The sequence below is a fragment of the Oryctolagus cuniculus genome, chromosome 1 (genome assembly GCF_051225735.1).
Source record: "Oryctolagus cuniculus isolate XC-2025 breed Fujian yellow rabbit chromosome 1, ASM5122573v1, whole genome shotgun sequence".
NCBI classification, from domain to species: domain Eukaryota; kingdom Metazoa; phylum Chordata; class Mammalia; order Lagomorpha; family Leporidae; genus Oryctolagus; species Oryctolagus cuniculus.
Genome location: NC_142867.1, coordinates 116,500,901 through 116,522,544, shown reverse-complemented (window position 1 = coordinate 116,522,544; position 21,644 = coordinate 116,500,901). Strand labels below are relative to the sequence as shown.

The 21,644-nt window shown below is 40.2% G+C and overlaps 1 protein-coding gene across 2 annotated transcripts; it reads right to left on the bottom strand.

The window, feature by feature from the left end:
- Positions 1 to 3,275: 3,275 nt before the first annotated feature.
- Positions 3,276 to 5,875, bottom strand: LOC100340459 (olfactory receptor 8B3-like). Of its 2 annotated transcripts, XM_089304119.1 has the most exons (2): positions 5,868 to 5,875; positions 3,276 to 4,209 (listed from the first exon to the last, which is right to left on the bottom strand). In XM_089304119.1, exons 1-2 carry the CDS (start codon positions 5,873 to 5,875, stop codon positions 3,276 to 3,278), a joined length of 942 nt encoding a protein of 313 aa, XP_089160245.1. The 2 variants fall into 2 exon arrangements, with proteins under 2 accessions (XP_089160245.1, XP_069918947.1); XM_070062846.2 differs by lacking the exon at positions 5,868 to 5,875 and having other exon boundaries at positions 3,276 to 4,223.
- Between the last annotated feature and the right edge of the window lie 15,769 nt (positions 5,876 to 21,644).

Sequence of the window (21,644 nt, the reverse complement as noted above, 5' to 3'; positions counted from 1 at the left end):
TATGGAGAAAGAGAATCCAACTACATTATTGATACAATTATAAATTAGTACATTCATTATGAATAACAGTATGGAGTTTGCTCAAAAAAATTAAAAATATAGTTACCATTTGAAAAATCACTCCCATTTCTGGGTATATACCTGAAAGAATTGAAACAATATTACAAAGAGATATCTGCATGCTCATGTTCATTACAGCACTAATCACAAAAAAAAAAAAAAAAACATAGAAGTAACTTAAATGTCTTTTGGTGGATGCATGTATTCTTTTAAAAATGTGGTACAGATTATGGCATTGTAGTACAGCAGGTTAGGCCATTCCCTGCAATACTACATTCCATTGAGTTCCAGCTGCTCTGCTTCTGATCCAGCTCCCTGTTAACATGCCTGAGAAAGTAGTAGAAGATGGCTCAATCTTTGGGCCCCTGTACCTACAGGGGAGACCTGGATGGAGTTTCAGACTCCTAGCTTCGGCCTGGTCTAGCTCCAGCCGTTGCAGCTATTTGAGGGCTGAACTAGTGCATGGAAGATTTCTCTCTCATTCTGACTTTCCTTCCCTCCCTGTAACTCTACCCTCAAATAAATAAATAAATCTTTTTAAAAAATCCATAATTAGTGATATAGGATAAAGATAACATTGAATTTCACTGAAACAGAAAAGGCTGCCAAGCATATACAACTTGATTGCCACTTGCAATTTCTATCTTATACTTGGTGAAAGTATGCTTTGGTTTTTCATTTTTATAATTTTCTTCATTTGAAGGCAGAGAGCCCGTGAAAGACATGCACAAACACAGATGTCAAGGGATGTCTTAACCATTGATTCACACGCCAAGTATCCACAAAGTTCAGGGCTGAAACAGGCAGAAGGCAAGAATTAGGAGTTGAATCCAGGTATCCCACAGGGTAGCAGAGACCCACCTACTTGAACCATCACGCGCTGCCTCCTTAGATATACATTATCAGGAAGCTGTAATGGAAAACAGAGCCAGCACTCAAACCTAGGCACTAAGATATGGGTTAAGGGCATCCCTAATGTCAGCTAAACCACGGCATAAAATGTCTACCCTAAAAGCACTCTTCTTGAACTATCTACACATTGCCATATTACAGAGAATTCAACAATTCACCTGTATTCTGCTATATTCTTTTTCATGTGTAAGCCTATTATCTGTCAGGATCCAGCTTCATTGATTTATGGATATATTGATTCTTAGTACTTCTTTATCATTATTTTGAAATAGATATATCGGGGCCTGTGTTGCAGTGTAGCAGGTAAAGCCATGGCCTGTGGTGCAGGCATCCCATATGGGTGCCAGTTGAAATTTCAGCTGCTCTACTTCCAACCCAACTTCCTGCTAATGCACCTCAGAAAGCAGTGTAGGATGGTCCATGTGCTTGGGCTCCTGCACCCATGTGGGAGACCTGGAAGAAGCTCCTGGATTCTGGCTTTGGCCTGCCCAAGGCCTGGCCATTATAGCCATTTGGGGAATGAACCAGAGAATGAAAGATCTCTCTGTATCTCCTGTATCTCTGTAATTCTGCCTTTCAAATAAATAAAACATTTTTTAAAAGAAGCATATATATATATATACACACACATACACACACACACAAACATACATTTGTGATAATTTAATCAGTGAAGTACTTTTACTTAAAGGTCTTCAAATTCAAACCCACCAGTCTTATTTCAATATATTTCTATAAATGTGATAGCTTTTTACTTCAGTGCTGTGTTAAAAATACAAGCAAAGATACAGTTATAAGAATGGCATAATTAAATTTTATATAGAATATATGATAAAAATTAAATAATTTTAACAGCAGTTAACCCAATCCATATATGTGTCTCTGCACAATTCTTATAAAAGACAAAAACATGAACAGCTATGATTAAGTAAGCACATGCAATGACAGCTACAGCAAAACCATCCACAGGAAGACAATGATGGGGAAGCATCACTGGTTAAAGGTGCACATTGATGTAACAGACACTATGTGAAAAGAAGAGTGCATCTAAAAATGACTGGATGTGATTTTTAAATCACTATATAGAACTTTCCAAACATGTATTCTTTCATTAATTTACATAATATCTTTGAAATGAGAAAAGAAAAGAAAATCTCTTGTGCAGGGTAGGGCAATTTGATTTTGTTTAATGGTTTTATTTATTATTTCATGGATTTCACTAGACCTCATCCATGGAACCCTTACCATATGCCCAGGGTTGTTTAAAAATGAACATAGACAGGACTTCAAAACAAATCCCTGTGTAACTCTTTTACGACATATATATACATATCTGCTCACTCATCATGCCCTCTCCTGAACACCTGCACCCAGCTACAGCTAGCTGTAAACAGCTAGCCCTCTGAGAGCACAGACATTTCTGTCTCAGATCTTTTATTGTTAAAAAGAGCTTCATACAGTATAGATTCTGAGTTAGGTTTTGCTGATTAAATATATTACATTGGTCAACACGGTGGCATAGCCGGTTAAACTTCCATTTGCAATGTGGCAATACCACATCAGAACATTTGTTCAAATCCCAGCTGCTCCACTTTTGTCCAACTATCTGCTAAAGCAGTGCATGACGCCCAAGTAATTGGATCCCTGCCTCCCACCTGGGAGACCCAGATGAAGTTCCAGGTTACTGGCTTTGACCTGACCCAGCCCCAGACTTTGTGTCCATAATGGGATGAACAAGTAAATGAAAGGTCCTTCTATCATCCCCTCTCTCTATCACTCTGCCTTTCAGATAAGTAAATAAATACAAGGGGTCTTTCCAAAAGGCACACTACACTATTTTTTTCTATATAAACTTCAGAGACAAAAGGAAGAATAGAAATAATAAATAGAATAATTACTGAAGATTGAAAATCTTTTTGATGAAAGGAAAAATATTACCCATGATTTTTAAACATTAGTTATAAAATTCTTTCCAACAAAGATATTTGATGTCCCAGTAACCACATTCCTACCCTGAAGTCCCACCAGTTAGTCAGCTTTTTATCCTTACAACATTAGTTTAAGTGCTACAATGAAGCTGGAGTACAATAGAATAAACTATTCTCCATATACTCTCTAAAAGGATGAAGCCTGATACTCCAATTCTTACATTGTTTTGACTTGTGAGAGGATTTATGTACCAGATTGATTTTCCCTATTATAAATCATTTGAATTTCTATTGTCAGTCTTAACTATTACTTCCCTAGATTTATGTATTGTGCACCCATAGCGGGATCAGCATCCATAACCAATCCAATTCTATTTAGGAGAGGACACTTTTCTTCAAAGTCTTACTCAGTGCAACATGGACATCTTTGTTCCTCAAACTGTAGATGAAAGGATTCATCATTGGCCCCACAATGGTATAAAAAATAGTAGATATTTTATCTTGAGGCAGAGACTCAGCATGAGAAGGCTTAAGGTACATAAAAGCTGCAGATCCAAAGAAAAGACAAACAGCAATTATGTGGGAGCTGCAGGTACTGAAGGCTTTGGATCTGCCATGGGCAGAATGGATGCGGAGGATGTTGGAGAGGATCCTGGTATAAGAAACAAAAGGAGTGAAACTGGGCACTGTTACATTGATGCCCACCACAATGAAAACCACCAGCTCATTGATGTAGGTCCTTGTGCAGGAGAGCTGGAGGAGTGGAGATACATCACACACAAAATGATTGATGATGTTGCTGTCACAGAAGGTGAGTCTCAGCATGCACATAGTGTGGGCCATGGCACCTGCAAACCCCATTGAATATGTCCATACTGTTAACATGAGGCAGACCTGAAGGGACATGTTGATCTTGTACAGCAGGGGCTTACAGATGGCCACATATCGGTCATAGGCCATCAATGTCAAGATACACCACTCATCAATAATGAAGAAGGCAAAGAAAAAGAGCTGAGCCATGCACTCAGCATAGGAGATGATGTTCTGTTTCACAAAACTCACCAGCATTCTGGGACTTATGACACAGGAGTAGCAGAGATCAATGAAGGACAGATTGAAGAGGAAGTAGTACATGGGGGTGCGCAGGTGAGGGTTCAGACCAATCAGAGCAATCAAGCCCAGGTTCCCCACCACAGTGACTACATAGATTGTCAGGAAGAGGAAGAAGAGAGGCAGCTGCAGTTCTGGCTGTTGTGTCAAGCCCTGCAGGATAAACTGGGTCACTGTGGAATCATTTTCTGAGGTCATTCTTCTCTCAAATATATCTGTGAATGGAAGAAAAATAGAAACAGTAACAGATGAGACTCCAGCTTTCTTCACTCAACCCCTCTCTCATTAGACAAGACTAAGAACAGGAGAATAAACTCAAGCCCGCCCTGCTGTGCACTTTCATCTCCTCCATTTTACAAAACTGAGAGAATGTTAAAGCTGATGGTCAAGAAGACTTAGAACATTTCTGGAAGAAGGAGATTCAGGAGCTGTCTGGCAGCTCTTGACTCTACAGCATCTCCAGTCCACGACTCCCACCTCAGGGTCAATGGTGGTCTCAGATGAAAGGTGCTGAGGCATTTCAAGAACTCCTGGGCATCTATAGATGAGGTATAGAAGGAAACTAGCAGGGCAGATGCAATCAACACTCACCCTTCTGCATCAAGAATCAGAGGAAGATCTTGTAAACTCTTCCCCCTGTTCTCACTGATGTGCAGGTGGCTTCGATGAATTTCAGGGGTGAACAGCCCAGAAAAGAGATTCTCTCTTGTTTCATGCAAATTTGGGACTAAGGATGCCAGAGCAGTCTTCAATCTCCCAGGATGTAGAGAGCCATGAGTCACAAATCATGGTTTCTCACAGTGCTCTTCTCAAGGTGTCTTAGCCAACACAGGTGGGGTTAAATAGCATTTGCCAGTGCCAGTAGAGCCACTTGCCAATATTATTCAGAGAATCCTTTTAGCAAAGCACAGTTTCCTAGACTGCCTTTACTGTCAAGTTCATTTTAATGGCACTGACTTTTTTTTTTTTTTTTTGACAGGCAGAGTGGACAGTGAGAGAGACAGACAGAGAGAAAGGTCTTCCTTTGCCGTTGGTTCACCCTCCAATGTCCGCCGCCACTGGTGCGCTGCGGCCTGCGCACTGCGCTGATCCAAGGCCAGGAGCCAGGTGCTTATCCTGGTCTCCCATGGGGTGCAGGGCCCAAGCACTTGGGCCATCCTCCACTGCACTCCCAGGCCATAGCAGAGAGCTGGCCTGAAAGAAGAGCAACCGGGACAGAATCTGGTGCCCCGACCGGGACTAGAACCCGGTGTACCGGCACCGCAAGGTGGAGGATTAGCCTAGTGAGCCGCGGCGCCAGCCAGGCATTAACTTTTTAGAACAATTCCAGTGTGCATATATTTTGGTGTTCTACTAAATGAGTCATATCCCCAAAACGAAAGGCAGGATGACCACTCATGCAACCACATCAAAATTCATATATGAAATACTATACATTTATTTGTTTTTCTTCTCACAACACATTAAGCCCCCACAATCATTTGACTTCAAGCTCTTAAAGAATCGGGTTACTATTCATTTTCTACAATGTCATTTCTGCAGCAACTTAGAGAAATACTTGGCACATATATCAGGTAGTTGATTTAAAAAATTAATGATTGAATGATAATCTCTTCTCCATCTGTCTTGTTACCTATACTTGATCTTTAAATAAAATCTTGTCCATTCGAAAATGGTTTATGTAGTTTTCATGTTATATTTGTAGACCTGAATGTGGCACAAGATAAAACATGAGTAGGGCATGTATACTCAGAGGTCATCAAAGAGAACTTCAGAGAAAGGCTCACATTTCCCTCCTGCCTGAAAACATGGAGAACTTGCATAGGCTCTCCAGGAGGTCTCTCCCCAAAGGACTACAAGAGCATAAACTCAGATCAAAGGTAGGTTTGAATCAGTACAGAAAGCTCTCAAGAGCAAACCTTAAAGATCTGCTCAATATAGAAGATCATCAGAAGCCACTCATTATTTTTATTTATTTATTGGCACAGAATTGAAAGGGTGAAAGTGCAAATGTAGGAAGCTTTGTATGGTGGCAACCTAAAGGAATGAGCTTCAGGAAGCAAATATACCTATAATTCATCAGCCTACCAATGATTTTCAACAAAATTCTCTGAGTTACACTTTTACTGTGAATGTTTCTTAGAAACCAACATGTGGAAAAGGTGTTACAAAGGAAGAATCACCAGAACTTCTCATAATTGAGGATAAAAATAGAAAGAAACTTATAGATGTTAATCTATATATTTATGAAAAGTCTTCTATATGCTGATTCACTCCCCAAATGGCCTCAACAGCTGGTGCTGGGCCAGATTGAAGCCAGAATCAAGGAGCTTCTTCTGGGTCTCCCACATGGGTGTAGGGGCCCAAGAACTTGAACCATCTTCTACTGCTTTCCTAAGTGCACTAGCAGAGAGGTAGATCGGAAGTGGAGCTGCTAGCACTCAAACTGCCACCTATACCTGCTATGCCACAGCACTGGCCCCAGTTTCTTTTTATGTAACTCAAGCCCCATATGATCTAATTTAAGATTGATATTACACTACACAATGAAGATACATAAAAAAAAGTGTTCTACATAAATGGATGTTTGATTTGCAGGATTATATCAGACTAAGCTAACCTGTTTAAATACCCAGAAATCATGGCCAATTGGCCAATGTCTAAAATGATTTATGTAGTTTTCATGTAGTTTTTTTTTTTTTTGACAGGCAGAGTGGACAGTGAGAGAGAGAGAGACAGAGAGAAAGGTCCTCCTTCTGCCACTGGTTCACCCTCCAATGGCCGCCCCGGCTGGCATGCTGCGGCAGGCACACTGTGCTTATCTGAAGCCAGGAGCCAGGTGCTTCTTCTGGTCTCCCATGCAGGTGCAGGGCTCAAGCACTTGGGCCATCCTCCACTGCACTGCCAGGCCATAGCAGAGAGCTGGCCTGGAAGAGGGGCAACTGGGGCAGAATCCGGTGCCCCTACCGGGACTAGAACCCAGTGTGCCAGCGCCGCAAGGTGGAGGATTAGCCTATTGAGCCATGGCACCAGCTTTATATAGTTTCAATGTCTAAAATATAATAACCTAGATTCTATACTGTAAAGGAGAATTTTTCAAGTAAAATTAAATTGTCAGATGCTCACAGATAGTTATTGCTAATTAAATGAAAACCACAACTTATTATCACTGATTCAGTCAAATACAAAATATTTTCATCACCACAGAATCCTCCATGTTGCCCTTTCAAACCCAAGGTTTTATTCCTGCATCCAGTCCCCCATTACTTCCGGGCAACCACTAATGTTTCCTCTAATTGTGTAACTTTATTATTGAAAATGGTTATACACAACCACATCTTATGGCCAGTGAAATGCCGGGGTTCAAATCCCAACTCCACTTCAAATCTGGATTCTTATTAATGCACACCCTGGGAAACAGCTGCTGGTGATTCAAATAATTTGTTTTGTGGTTTCCACATGGAAAACTAGGCTTGAATTCTCAGGCTTCAGCCTGGCCTAGTCACAGTTGTGAGCATTTGAAGAAAGGATCAGAGGATGGGAGACCTTTTTCTGTGTCTCCTCTCTGTTTCTCTCTCTCTCCCCCCCTCCCCCCCACCTATCTCACTGATTTTCCAATGGATAAGCAAAAAAAGTGTAAGTATAAATATGTACAATGAAAAGTTATTGCACAGTAAATGTCAAGAAAATGAAAATAAAACCAGAGAATATGAGAAAATATTTCCAAGCAATATATTTGATAAAGACCTCTTGCCCCTAATAAACAGAAAACTCCTAAACTCAATGGAAAAATTTTTAAAACAATAATCTATTTCAAAAACATTTAAAGGAACTGAATAGACATTCCATAAAAAAGATGTAGATGGTATATAAGAAGGTACTCAATGCCCCTCTGCAATTGTGATTTATTATGAAGAGAGCACATTTGTCCTTTGTCACAGAACTTGGCAAGGATACATGTCTCTCTATGCCAATGAGACTACAGGAAGCGTTAGGCTCCTGAATACCCAAAGGATGGGGACTTGTTGCCAAGGAAACCTACCATGTGATTGGAATTATCAGGCCTATCCACAGTCACAATCCTTGATCTCCAAGTAGGAAGGAGAGGCCAAAGATTGATGGATCACCAGTGGCCCACAACTTAATCAGGCATGTCTATTCAATGATGCCTCCAATAAAATCCAAAAGGATGGAGTTCAGAGAGCTTCTTGATTGGTGAAAAAGAATGCATGCATTTGCCATGTGGTATACCCCAATTCCACAGGCACTATACCTGCACTGGGGACTCTTTGGAACCTCCCTCTAAGCATTGTTTCCATGTGTTGTTCCTGAGGTGTACTCTTGTATAATAAAAATGTCACAGTAAAAAAAAAAAAAAGGTCTGTTCAAAGTCTTGTGAGCAATTCTGCAAATGTTAAATATGAGCAGAGGATATGCAAAAGTGAATTGCAGCAAGTCAGTTAGCAGTACAGTTAACAGCTTGTACTTGCAACGGTGTCTGTGATTGGATCAGTCTTGTGGGACCGACCCCTCAACCTATGAGATCTGTCACTATCTAAAGGTAGATAGTTTCAGAATGGAGGAAAACTGTAGGGTCCCCAGCTGATATTAGAAAATTGGTTGGTGGGGAAATATCTCACACAACACATGAAAATATTTTGTGCTGAGTGTAAGTGTAGGAGAAAACATCTAGCGAGAGTAGTGACATCAGAGGAAATCAAAACAAGAGGATAACCTTTAGATACAAAAGAACACAGAAACTGCTTTGGCCAATTCCCATTGGTCAAAGCAGCCCAGGTCAGGAATTGGCATTTGTTCTTTGTGGAGACAGCTCTTCTAGGCAACTCTTTGGTGACAGGAGCTTTTCTAAATATTGCTAACCAGAGAAATTTCTTGTGATAACCCTCACAAGCTATTAACTAGAGGAGTGAATTATTCAGTATTCCAGGAATGTACCCACAAAACTCTAATTTTTATATGAAAGTTTATTTTTGCATCTATTTAAAAAGGCACAACACAGAGAAAGATAGAGATGATAAAGCTTGATTGATATAGATGAAGGTGATAGAAATAGAAATAGAGATGGAGATAGGAATAGAAATAGAGATAAGGATATATATATATAGAGAGAGAGAGAGAAAGGGGGGGGAGGGAGAGAGATGAGAGAAAGAGAGACCTCTGGTTATCTAGTTCACTGCCCAAATATGTGCAACAGTCAGAGATTGGCCAGGCTGAATGCAGTAGCCAGAAACTCCATTGCATTTCCCACCAGGGTGGCAAGGACCCAAGTACCTGAGCCATTGCTTCCTGCCTCCCAGGTTGTACCTTAAGGAAGCTGGTTCAGAAGAAGAGGAGCCAGGACTCCAGCCAAGCAACTCTGTTGTTGGATACCAGCATCCCAATGAGAAACCATACTATGCCCAATGCTGGCCCCAGGTTTTGTGATTTCTTTCATTTTTATTTCTTTTCATTTCTTATTTGGAAGCCAAAGTTTTAACTTACTATTGATAACAAAATAAGGTGGGAGAATCTTTTGGAGGTGATGGATATGTTTATGGTCTTGAATGTAATCATGATAACATGAGTGTTTGTTTATTTTTCAATTCATCAAAATATGTACATGAAATATGCCAAGATCGTTGAATGTCAATTATACCAAAATAATGCACTTTATTTTTTTTTATTTGACAGGTAGAGTTATAGACAGAGAGAGAGAGAGAGAAAGGTCTTCCGTCCATTGGTTCACTCCCCAAATGGCTGCCACGGCCAGTGCTGCACCAATCCGAAGCCAGGAGCCAAGTGCTTCTCCTGGTCTCCCATGTAGGTACAAGCGCCCAAGCACTTGGGCCATCCTCCACTGCCTTCCTGGGCCACAGCAGAGAGCTGCACTGGAAAAGGAACAACCAGGACTAGAACCCAGAGCCCATATGGGATGTAGGCGCCACAGGAGGAGGATTAACCAAGTGAGCCAGGCGCCGGCCCCCGAAATAATGCACATTTAAAAATGAGAAATCCTTCAATGTGCAATTGAAAATCAACACATTTTAAGGGAAAAAAATCAGTGAGCTTCAAGATAGGTTCAAAGAAACTGCTTAATTCCAATTCAAAAGGAAAATGAGAAACTGTAGCAAATCGAATAAATTTGGCGCAACTTCAACAGTGTTAATAGAGGCATAAGAGGCATAACTAGAATTGAAATACTTTCTGCAGATGTATCCAGTTGTCTAGATATATTCTAATATTTTTCAGCCCTGTTGATAAACATTTGGAATCTTTCAATTGTTTTCTGTGCAGATAAGGCTGAAATAAATGTTTGTGTGCTAGTCTTTGCATTCTATGCATTCATATATCCTGAGTAAATATGTAGGGGTAGAATACCTGGGCCATATATTACTTCTACTTTTTTTTAGAATTATTTTATTTATTTGAAAGACAGAGTTACAGAGAGAGGTAGAGCCATAGAGAGAGAGATCTTCCATTCCACTGGTTCACTCCTCAAATGACCACAATAGCCAGAGCTGAGCTGATTCAAAGCCAGGAGGTTCTTCCAGGTCTCCCACGTGAGTGCAGGGGCCCAAAGACTTGGGTCATCTTGTATAGCTTTCCCAGACCATAACTGAGAACTGGATTGGAAGAGGAGCAGCCAGGACTTGAACAGGTGCCCATATGGGATGCCGGCACTACTGACTGGGGCTTTAACCCACTGCATCACAGTGCTGGCCCCATATTACTTCTACTTTTTAACATGTATGTATGTGTGTATGTATTTCAAGTACCATTGCAGGGAAAGAGATAGAGAGGTCTTCAGTCTATTTGTTTATTACTGAAATGGCTGCAACAGCTGGGGCTGGGCCAGGCTGAAACCAGAAGCCAGAAACTCCATCCAGTTCTCCCTTTGGGTGGCAGGGGCCTAAGCACATGGGTCATCTCCCACTGCCTTCCCAGGAGCATTAGTGGGGACCATATTAGAAGCAAAGTAGCATAAACTCAAATCAGCACTCTCATAAGAGGTACAGCCATCACAGGCAACCACTTAACCTGCTGTGCCACGGTGCCAGCCCCTACTTCTATGTTTACCTTCTGAAAATTCTGCCAAAGTGTTTACTATTTCACATTCCTGTCTGTGGTGAATGAAAGGTCCAGGTCCTCCCAATCATCCTCATTTAGTCACAAATATGAAAATGGTCAGTCTTATAATTTCAAATATTCAAGTAAGTACATAGTATATCTCTATATAATTTGTATTTTCCCAATTACACAAATATCACACAGTACTTTTCATGTTCTAGCTAACCACCCTTGTAACTTCTTTGGTAAAGTGTTCAAATTTTTGTCAATTTTCAGTTGGACTGTTAATTTTCTCATTGTTGAGTTTTGATTTTTTTTAGGTTTTCTGAACACAAATTATATTAGATATTATTGTCAGATATCTTAGTCTGTCTTTACTTTTCATTCTCTTAATGGTATCTTTCAAAGAACAGAAAATCTTAATTTTGTTGAATTTTAATTTCTCAATTTCTTACTATGTTTATTATTTTGGGGTTCCATCTAAGAACTTCTTGCTAATCCCAAACTCCCAAGAATTTTCTCATATGTATTCTTTCAGGATTTTTAAGCCTTTAAGTTTCACACAGTATATTTTGAAATAATTTTTGCATACAGAAGCATTACTGATTTAAGTTCATTTTTTTCTCATATTCATCAAAGTATTTCAGCACCAATTATCAAAAAAAGGATTCAGGCTGCTGAAGTCAACAAAAATGTCTGGAAACAGAGATTAGTGACGGGTGGGTGGTGTGAAGAGCTGGTGCTGTTAGCCATTGCTGGATGCTTCACACTTTTGAGAAGAATGAGTTAGATGAAAGTGTGGAGAGTAAAATTACTAGGCTAAGTGGAAAGTTTAGGTCTAATTTTTTTAATCTGTTAATTTATTTTCAAAAGAAGCTTTACAGAGCCAGCGCCGCAGCTCACTAGGCTAATCCTCAGCCTTGCGGCACCGGCACACCGGGTTCTAGTCCCGGTCGGGGCGCCGGATTCTGTCCCGGTTGCCCCTCTTCCAGGCCAGCTCTCTGCTGTGGCCAGGGAGTGCAGTGGAGGATGGCCCAAGTGCTTGGGCCCTACACCCCATGGGAGACCAGGAGAAGCACCTGGCTCCTGCCTTCAGATAGGCACAGTGCGCCGGCCGCAGCACGCCAGCCGTGGTGGCCATTGGAGGGTGAACCAATGGCAAAGGAAGACCTTTCTCTCTCTGTCTCTCTCTCTCACTGTCCACTCTGCCTGTCCAAAAAAAAAAAAAAAAAAAAAAGAAGAAGAAGAAGAAGCTTTACTATGTTATATCCCCTACAGCAATATATGAGGGTGGGGTTTATTCCTATCATCACAGACATTTGGTATTATGATCTCTTTATAGCCAACTGAGGGGTATGTAGTGGTACTTGAATTAGATTTTACTTTATACATTCTTAATTCACACAAATATTGAGCTTTTTTCATATACTTATTAGCCATTTTCATGCCTTCATTTGTGAAATGTCAGTTTAAATGTGGTGCCTATTTCCTGATTTGGTAATTTCTCTCATTCATATTAAATTGCAAAAGACAAGCACATGGAAAGCCAAGCTGCAAATTGGGAGAATACATTGTCAAAATGCATATCTGGGCTGGTATTGTGGCACAGTGTGTTAAGCCACTGCCTGTAATGCCAACATGCTATATTGGAGAACTGGCTCCAATCCCAGATGCTCGGTTTCCCATCCAGCTCCCATCCAGTGTGCATGGGTAAGCAGTGGAAGGTGACTCAAGTACCTGAGCCCCTGCCACTTATGTGGGAGATCTTAATGGAATTCCAGTTTCCTAATTTTGACCAGACCCAGCCCCTGCTCCTATGACCATCTGAGGAATGAACCTGCAGATGGAAGATCTCTTTCTCACTTTGTTTCTCCCTGTCACTTTGCCTTGAATAAAAATCAAACATTAAAAAATTCTATGAGTATTATGATAAATGACTTATTCTAAGAAAATATAAACAAATCTTAAATATATTTGTGTAACATATCATTTATCATTCCTTTACTTTCAACCTACCTATGTGAGAGTAATTCAAAGGTTCATGAAAGATAAATGTATTACAAAAAAAAACTATGCATGCATTTCTAAAAATTTTTGTACCAAAATGACCTAATCTTTAAATCCATTTTCCACAAACATTATGCAGTACCCTCATATTATATTTGAGTGAGTTTCTTGTAGGCAACATGTGGTTACCTCATATGTCAATACACATTGACAACCTGCCTTTTAATTGGCCTTATAATTTAATTTACTCAGGCCATGTTGGTTTAGATGTCGGCAGAGGGAATCTACCATGGTAGTCATCAATGTCTATTTCTACCCTTTGTTTTTCAGTCTTTCTTTTGCTGTGTACTTGGCTTGCTAGGGGTTATTTGATATTTTGTCAGAATTAAATTTTGAGTCATCTGTGGTGACATGAATTTTATCTTTCTGTGTAAATGTTTAGTATTTACCTTAGGCATGCAATATTTAATCATATGGTCTACATCTGTAGACCATATGTCTACATTTTATTAACAATTTATGACATTGAGGAAAGTGTAGAAACTTTGCTTCTATTTGGAGGCCACTATTTCTTTATCTCTAATCTACACTTAAATTTATTCTGTGAAAGTTTTAATTTCACATATTACAAATTTTAGTTGTCTAAATTCTCTTTGGTTACTCTTTGAAAAAATTTAATGAGATTAAACTTCTGCAAATAAAAAATCTTAGCAAGTGCAAAATATTAATGGTATCAGATAAATTTTTTAGGTAACCTTGTTAATTGTTTTCAATATAATTTTGATACATTGCTGGAAGTAGTGCTTTCTTAGGAGTTTCTTTTAATTTGGTTATTGGAATGAGAGAGAGAGACACACACACACAGAAGGAGAATGTAACAAATAGCAAGAGATAAAGCTCCCATCTTCTGTTTCAGTCTCCAAATGCCCTCAATGGCCAAGACTGGATCAATGCAGAAACAGGAGCGAGGAATACAGTCAGGGGTTGGTGGGGCTGGGGGAGGTGGTAGGAACCAAATTACTTGACCATCATCACTGCCTCTTAGGGTCTATGTTAGTAAGAAGCTAGAGTCAGGAGTAAGAACCAGATATTGAACCAGATATTCAGACGGGTAATGCAAGCAAGCTAAACACTACTCTGAACACCCTCTCTATATCTGAATTAAAGTTTTGTTCTGATATATTTACATGCCCATGTGTGTAGTAAATAATGGAGATCTTATGGACCCTTTGCGTAGATTTTCCTCCTGGGAACACCTTGCATGACACTTGTACAATATCACAACCAGAATCTTAACAATGGTCTTCTATAGCCACATGCTCTTCTCTTCCAAGGCTGCCTCCTCCATGACACTTGGCCAAGACCAACTGGTTTATATTTCCATAATTTTGCATAAATTTTTTCACTTTGTATAAATGTCCTCTGAATATTCATACAGATTGTTGTATGTATCAATGGTTGACTTCTATTGTATGGTATGAAAGTACAATAGTTTGTCTAGCCATTAACACTTGGAAATATATCTCAGTTACTTCCAGTTTGGGGGTATGATGAGAAAAACTGGTATAACATTTGAGTACAGGGTGTTTTTTGTGCAATTATATGTCTAAGATAAATGCCCAGGAATACAGTGACTGCGTAATTGAAGTTTTATGTTTAGTGTTTTAAGAAAATGTCAAACTGTCTTCCAGAGTGGCTATGATACCATTTAGCATCTGCTCCAGCAATGCATGGGTGAACTAGTTTCTCCACATCTGTGCCAACGTTTATTGCGGTCACTATATTTTATTTTAGCCATCCAGACAGTTGTGGAGTAATATCTCATTCTGGTTGAATTTTTATTTCCATAATAACTAGTGATCTTGAACATTTCTGAATGTTTAATATTTTTGGTGCTATTTTCCAGGTGAATATCCTCTTCAGTGAACTTGCTCTTTAAAGTCTTTTTCTATTCTCTAATAAGATGCTTGGTATTTTTTTAAACTGCTGAGTTTTGAGAATTTTTATGCTTTCCAGATACACTCCAGGGTTCTACACCGAATGTAAAATTTCCAAATGTTTTCTCCCAACCTGTATCTGGTCTTATTGCCTCTAGGTCAAAAGCATCTAGAAACAATTTAGGATAATAATTTAAATTTCCAAATATTAGAGTTAATCCAAAGATCTGTTTTTCCTTTTAGAACATGTTCTGAACTCTTGAGAACATCCTATAGAATGCTTAATATATTGTTGCAAGATCACCAGGATAAGTTGTAAACAGCAATATTTGTCTATATTATCCTGAAAGCAACCATGAGACTCCTGGATCAAGGAACATTGCTGGTATTTTAGGCAACAGCTGCATCCATCTGCATTGCCCCAGTCCTTCCAGGATAACGTGATGAGATCCAGATGGCTTTTCCTGCCTGCATGGACATACATTGTTGCATTGGAGAGTGATTTGAGAGAATGAACCCTTCAGCGAACATAAGAGGCTTGCTCAGAAGCCTGCCTCCATCCGAGAGAGGGAGAAGCCAAGTCTCCCTGATGTGAACATATTTACCTAGTGTAGAGAAAGGTTAAATCTGGATTCTTGTCCTTTGAAAGTAAATAAATTTCTTCAAGGGGAGATAAGCAAGTGTCTCAGCATTTACCGCATCCATCATCACCACCAGTGTTGCCATGGTTCTGGTTGTACACTTTGAGATATAAACACATAAGACCAGTCCTATAACCTAGGTTCCCATAAAATTTACTAGAAAGAACTAACTGTGCACAGCACAAGAATATTCACTTCCTTATATTATGTTGAACATTATTTTTAATACACTTTAAATTTCAGGATAGTTTCGAGCTGGAGGCAAGATGGCGGAATAGGAAGGGAGCACACTGATAGTCCGGGGAGAGATAGTTTAATAAAAGTGGAGATACTGCAGGTTCAAGGAAGAGTAGGGGAGGAAACAGCAGAAGAAACTCTTCCAGAACGCGTGATTCACAGCGGACCTGTGTGGAGAGCGTGGGAGCCCACAGTTCGGGACACCAGCGGCAGACTCAACACACCAGCGCTGGAACGCAAGGTGAGCCGAACCTCAATAGCCTGAGACACCGGCAGGCAAGCAGAGAGAGGAGACTAGAGGGAACGACCCCCGGGGGGGAAAAGTTCACCAGGCTAACTGGAAGAGAGAGAGAGAGAGAGAGAGAGAAAAAAAAAGGTGACTGGTACGGACACGGGTTTCTCTCTCTCTGCTCACCTCTCAAGGGCGAGCAAGACAAAGAGCAGGCGCCATCTTGGACATACGTCATAAGCAGAGTGACCTCAGGTCTGCACCGGCCCTGAGCCTAGCAGAAAACCCTGACTCTGGGCGGGGCGAATTAACAGGAGATTAGGACCTAGTAAATTTGTGGTGCTACTGAACTGAGACTGTGAAAAAAGAGACGGTGGGGGAGAGAACTCACGGAATTCACCTGAGTACTCTCCAGAGACGCTACAATTCTGTAACCTTGGCAACCCAGTGGGAGACTGAAGGAGAATTTGAACCCACTCTGAGGGCCAAACAGATTCCCTGTGTGGTCCTTGGGAAAGAGCTTCCGATCTCTGGCTCCTGTGGGTATATCATTTGCCTGCTAACTACCTCCAACTTCGTTCAGCTGTGCGGAATTACTTCCCTTTTGAATCAAAAAAAGAAAGAGAGAGAAAGAGAGATTTACCACTCCTAACCTGGGAGTGTCACCTTTGGGACACCAAACAGAGCTCTCAGGCCACACCCATCTCAAGCCCTAAGGCTCCATCAAAAACAGATAGTCCACTTAATCTAGAGTCATAGTATAACAAGAAAAAGCACCACAGTGAAGAAACCAAATATCTCCAATATGCCAAATAACAAATGCAAAAACCGAGGTAATAAAAACAAGGAAGTCACCATGACGCCCTCAAATGAAAAAGACACCCCAATTCAAGATTATGAAGATGATGACATAGAAGAAATGCAAGAAGCAGATCTCAAAAAATTGATAAGAACATTAAGAAGTTCTCAAAAACAAATTCTTGAACTACATAAAGCCTTAATGGACAAGATAGAAAATCTCTCTCGTGAAAATGAAATATTAAGGAGGAATCAAAATGAAACGAAACAATTAGTACAACAGGAAACTGTGATAGTGACTGAAGTGAAGAATTCAATAGATCAAATGAAAAACACATTAGAGAGCCTTACAAACAGAATGGGTGAAGCAGAAGAGAGAATATCGGACTTAGAAGAGAGAGAACAGGAAAGGATACAGTCAGATCAAAGAAAAGAAGAGGAAATTAGAAATCTAAAACATATTGTCAGGAATCTTCAGGATACTATTAAAAAAACCAACATTCGGGTTCTAGGAGTTCCTGAAGGCATGGAGAGGGAGAAAGGATTAGAAGGCCTTTTTAGTGAGATATTAGCAGAAAATTTCCCAGGTTTGGAGAAGGACAGAGAAATCCTAGTACAGGAAGCTCACAGAACCCCTAATAAACACGACCAAAAGAGATCCTCACCACGACACGTTGTAATTAAACTCTCCACAGTGAAACATAAAGAAAAGATCCTAAAATGTGCAAGAGAGAAACGTCAGATTACTTTCAGAGGATCGCCAATCAGACTCACTGCTGACTTCTCATCAGAAACTCTACAAGCTAGAAGGGAATGGCGAGATATAGCCCAGGTACTAAGAGAGAAAAACTGCCAGCCCAGAATATTATATCCTGCAAAGCTATCATTTGTGAATGAAGGTGAAATAAAGACGTTTCATAACAAACAGAAATTGAAAGAATTTGTCGCCACTCGTCCAGCCCTGCAACAGATGCTTAAAGATGTGTTACACACAGAAACACAGAAACATGGTCATCAGTATGAAAGAAGATAAAGGAAGGAAACCTCACAGCAAAAGATCACAGGGAATTCAAAGCATATATTAGAACTTATCTTTGGCAAATGGCAGGGCAAAGTTACCACTTTTCATTAGTCACATTGAACGTTAATGGCCTGAACTGTCCAGTTAAAAGACACCGATTGGGATTTGCTTTTTAACCTGATGCAATTTTAAATGATGCTTAATTTTGTTTTTAAATTTCAAATCCTAGCTCTTACCCATACATGGAACAACAATTAAATTGTACATGTAATTCGCCACTTTGCTACACTAACATTGTTCCAGGGGTACTTATGATGTACTTTTGAATTTTCTATACATGCAATAATGACATTTGCTAGCAGTTTTATGTCTTCCTTCCCAATATGTATGCATTTTGTATCCTTTCTTTGTGTTACTGCACTGTCTAGTAATTCCACCATAATATTGAAAAGTAGTGGTGAGAAAAAGACACTTCCCCCTTTCCCCAACTTAAGGGAAAACTGTCCAATTTCACTATTAAAGTTGGTTTTGGTAGATATTCTTTATCTAGATGAGGAATTTCTCTTCTGTTTCTTGTTTGCTCAGTTTTTTTATGCCAAATATCTTTTACAAAAGTTGATGTAACCATTTAACATTTTTGCAGTTTGTGTAGTATGTCCAATTTATTGATTTTTTAAAATGCTGACAGCCTTGCTTACGTGGGATAAATACCACTTGCTTGTACTACATAAAATTGTTGGATTTTACCTATTATTTAAAAAAAGAGAGATTTCTAAAGGCAACCCAGAGGAATCCTTAATCCAGTTCTTCATTAGAAGAGATGTGCAATTCGGGACATGCTCAAGCTGACTTACCTCAAACGGTAGAGTTAGAAACATACCAGGGGATTCCAATTCAATCCCATCAAGGTGGCATGTACCAATGCCATCTCACTAGTCCCAGTGATCAATTTCTGTGCACAATTGATCATAATGATAGGACTAAGAACCAAAGGGATCACATAAACAAGAATAGTGTCTGCAAATACTAGCTGATAGAATCAAAAAGGGAGAGAATGATCCAACATGGGAAGTGAGATACACAGCAGACCCATAGAATGGCAGATGTCCTAAACAGCACTCTGGCCTCAGAATCAGCCCTTAAGGCATGCGGATCCAGCTGAAAAGCCCATGAGAGTATTTCAGGCATGGAAAGCCAAGACACTCTGGGGAAAAAAAAATGAAAGATCTCCACGAGTGAGATCCCAGTGGAAAGAACGGGTCATCAAAGAAGGAGGTACCTTTCTCTGAAGGGAGGAGAGAACTTCCACTTTGACCATGGCCTTGTCTAAATATTATCAGAGTCAGTGAACTCAGGGGGCTTCCATAGCCTTGGAAACTCATGACAAGAGCCTAGGGTGATTACTGATGCCATAAACAAGAGTGTCAATTTGTTAAGTCAACAACAGGAGTCACTGTGTACTTACTCCTCATGTAGGATCTTTGTCCTTAGTGGGCTGTACATTGAGATTTAATGCTATAACTAGTACTCAAATAGTATTTTTCACTTTATGTTTCTGTGTGGGAGCAAACTGTTGAAATCTTTACTTAATGATGCTAAACTGATCTTCTGTATATAAAGAGAATCGAAAATGAATCTTGATGTGAATGGAAGGGGAAAGGGAGTGGGAAAGGGGAGGGTTGCGGGTGGGAGGGACGTTATGGGGGGCAAGCCATTGTAATCCATAAGCTGTACTTTGGAAATTTATATTCATTAAATAAAAGTTTAAAAAAAAATCCAAATAAAAAAAAAAAAATTTTCAGGATAGTTTCAGAGTACAACTGGGGACCATTTTGCTTAGTGAAATAAGCCAGTCCCCAAAAGGTAATCATCATATGTTTTCCCTGATTGGTGATAACTAATATACAAAGTATGCAAAAAGTAATGTATAAGAGCAAAATTTTGAGATTTGATTAGTGTTTAGAGCCCTTACCTATACTCTTGTGGAACAGTGGTTTTTCCACTTACTACTTATTGAACTCTATATAGTAAAAAGGCTAATCTTGTGATTACAAAGTAAATGGAAATTATGTCATTGTAAAAATGAAAAGATAAATAAGAAAATAAGGAGAAGGGAAGTTGAGAGTGAGGAAAGGAGAGAAGTGTGGGAAGTGTCACACTCTTCAGACTGTTTGCATGAAAAATATGAAATTTGGGGCCAGCGCTGTGGCGTAGCAGGTGAAGTCTCCAACTGCAGTGTCATCCTGGTTTGAGACCGGTTGCTCCTCTTCCAATCCAGCTCTCTGCTATGGCCTGGGAAAGCAGTAAAAGATGGTCCAAGTCCCTGGGCTCCTGCACCCACGTGGGAGATCTGGAAGAAGCTCCGGGCTCCTGGCTTCAGATAGGCACAGCCCCAGCCGTTAAGGTCAGTTGGTGAGTGAACCAGAGGATGGAAGGCCTTGTTCTCTCTCTCTCTGCCTCTCCTTCTCTCTTTGTGTAACTCTGACTTTCAAATAAATAAATAAATTTTTTTAAATATTATTTATTTATTTATTTGGACAGGCAGAGTGGACAGTGAGAGAGAGAGAGAGAAAGGTCTTCCTTTACCGTTGGCTCACCCCACAATGGCCACTGCGGTTGGTGCACTGTGATTCGAAGCCAGGAGTCAGGTGCTTCTCCTGGTCTCCTATGTGGGTGCAGGGCCCAGGGACTTGGGCCATCCTCCACTGCCCTCCCGGGCCACAGAGGAGAGCTGGACAGGAAGAGGAGCAACCAGGACAGAATCTGGCTACCGGACCAGAACTAGAACCCGGTGTGCCAGCACCACAGGCAGAGGACTAGCCTATTGAGCCACGGCACCGGCCTAAATAAATAAATCTTTAAAAAAATATATGCAATTTGATCTCTTTGTACAGACAGTGAGAGGGAAAGACAGACAGAAAGGTCTCCCTTTGTTGGTTCACTCCCCAAATGGCTGCAACTACCAGAGCTGTGATGATCTGAAGCCAGGAGCCAGCTGCTTCTTCCTGGTGTGGGTGCAGGGGCCCAAGCACTTGGGCCATCTTCAACTGCTTTCCCAGGCCACAACAGAGAGTTGGATTGGAAAAGAAGCAGCCAGGACTAGAACCAGCACCCATATGGGATGCCAGCGCCACAGGTGGAGGATTAGCCTACTGTGCCATGGCACTGGCCTCTGTATAATTTTTAAAAAGAAAAAAATAGGTTTAAATTTACAAGCAAAAATTATGAAGTAGCATAGAGAATTCACTTATGTCCCATGCCTAGATTCCTCTAATATTAATATCTTGTATTAGTTTATTTGTCACAATTAATGAGCCACACCTAGTTTCTCCTATTTTTTTTTATCCAAACTCTGTCTATGCCTCCCACCATTTTCACCCTCTGTAAATCACATCCCATGTTCAAATTTAGGGATTTTCTTCAGCTCTCATATGTGAGTGAGATCATGGAATATTTGCCTTGCAGGGACTGGATTATTTCACTTAGCATGATGTTGTACAGTCCATTTTCCTGCAAATGGCATGATTTCATTAATTTTAATGGTTGAATGATATTCTACTGCTTCTATACCACACTTTCTTTATCCAGTCATCTGATGAGGATACCTTGACTTGTTCCAGTTGTTTCTTTTCCTGTATACCACATGCATATCCTAATAGGTACCTGCCCTCCACCATACCACTGCCACACTGCCCT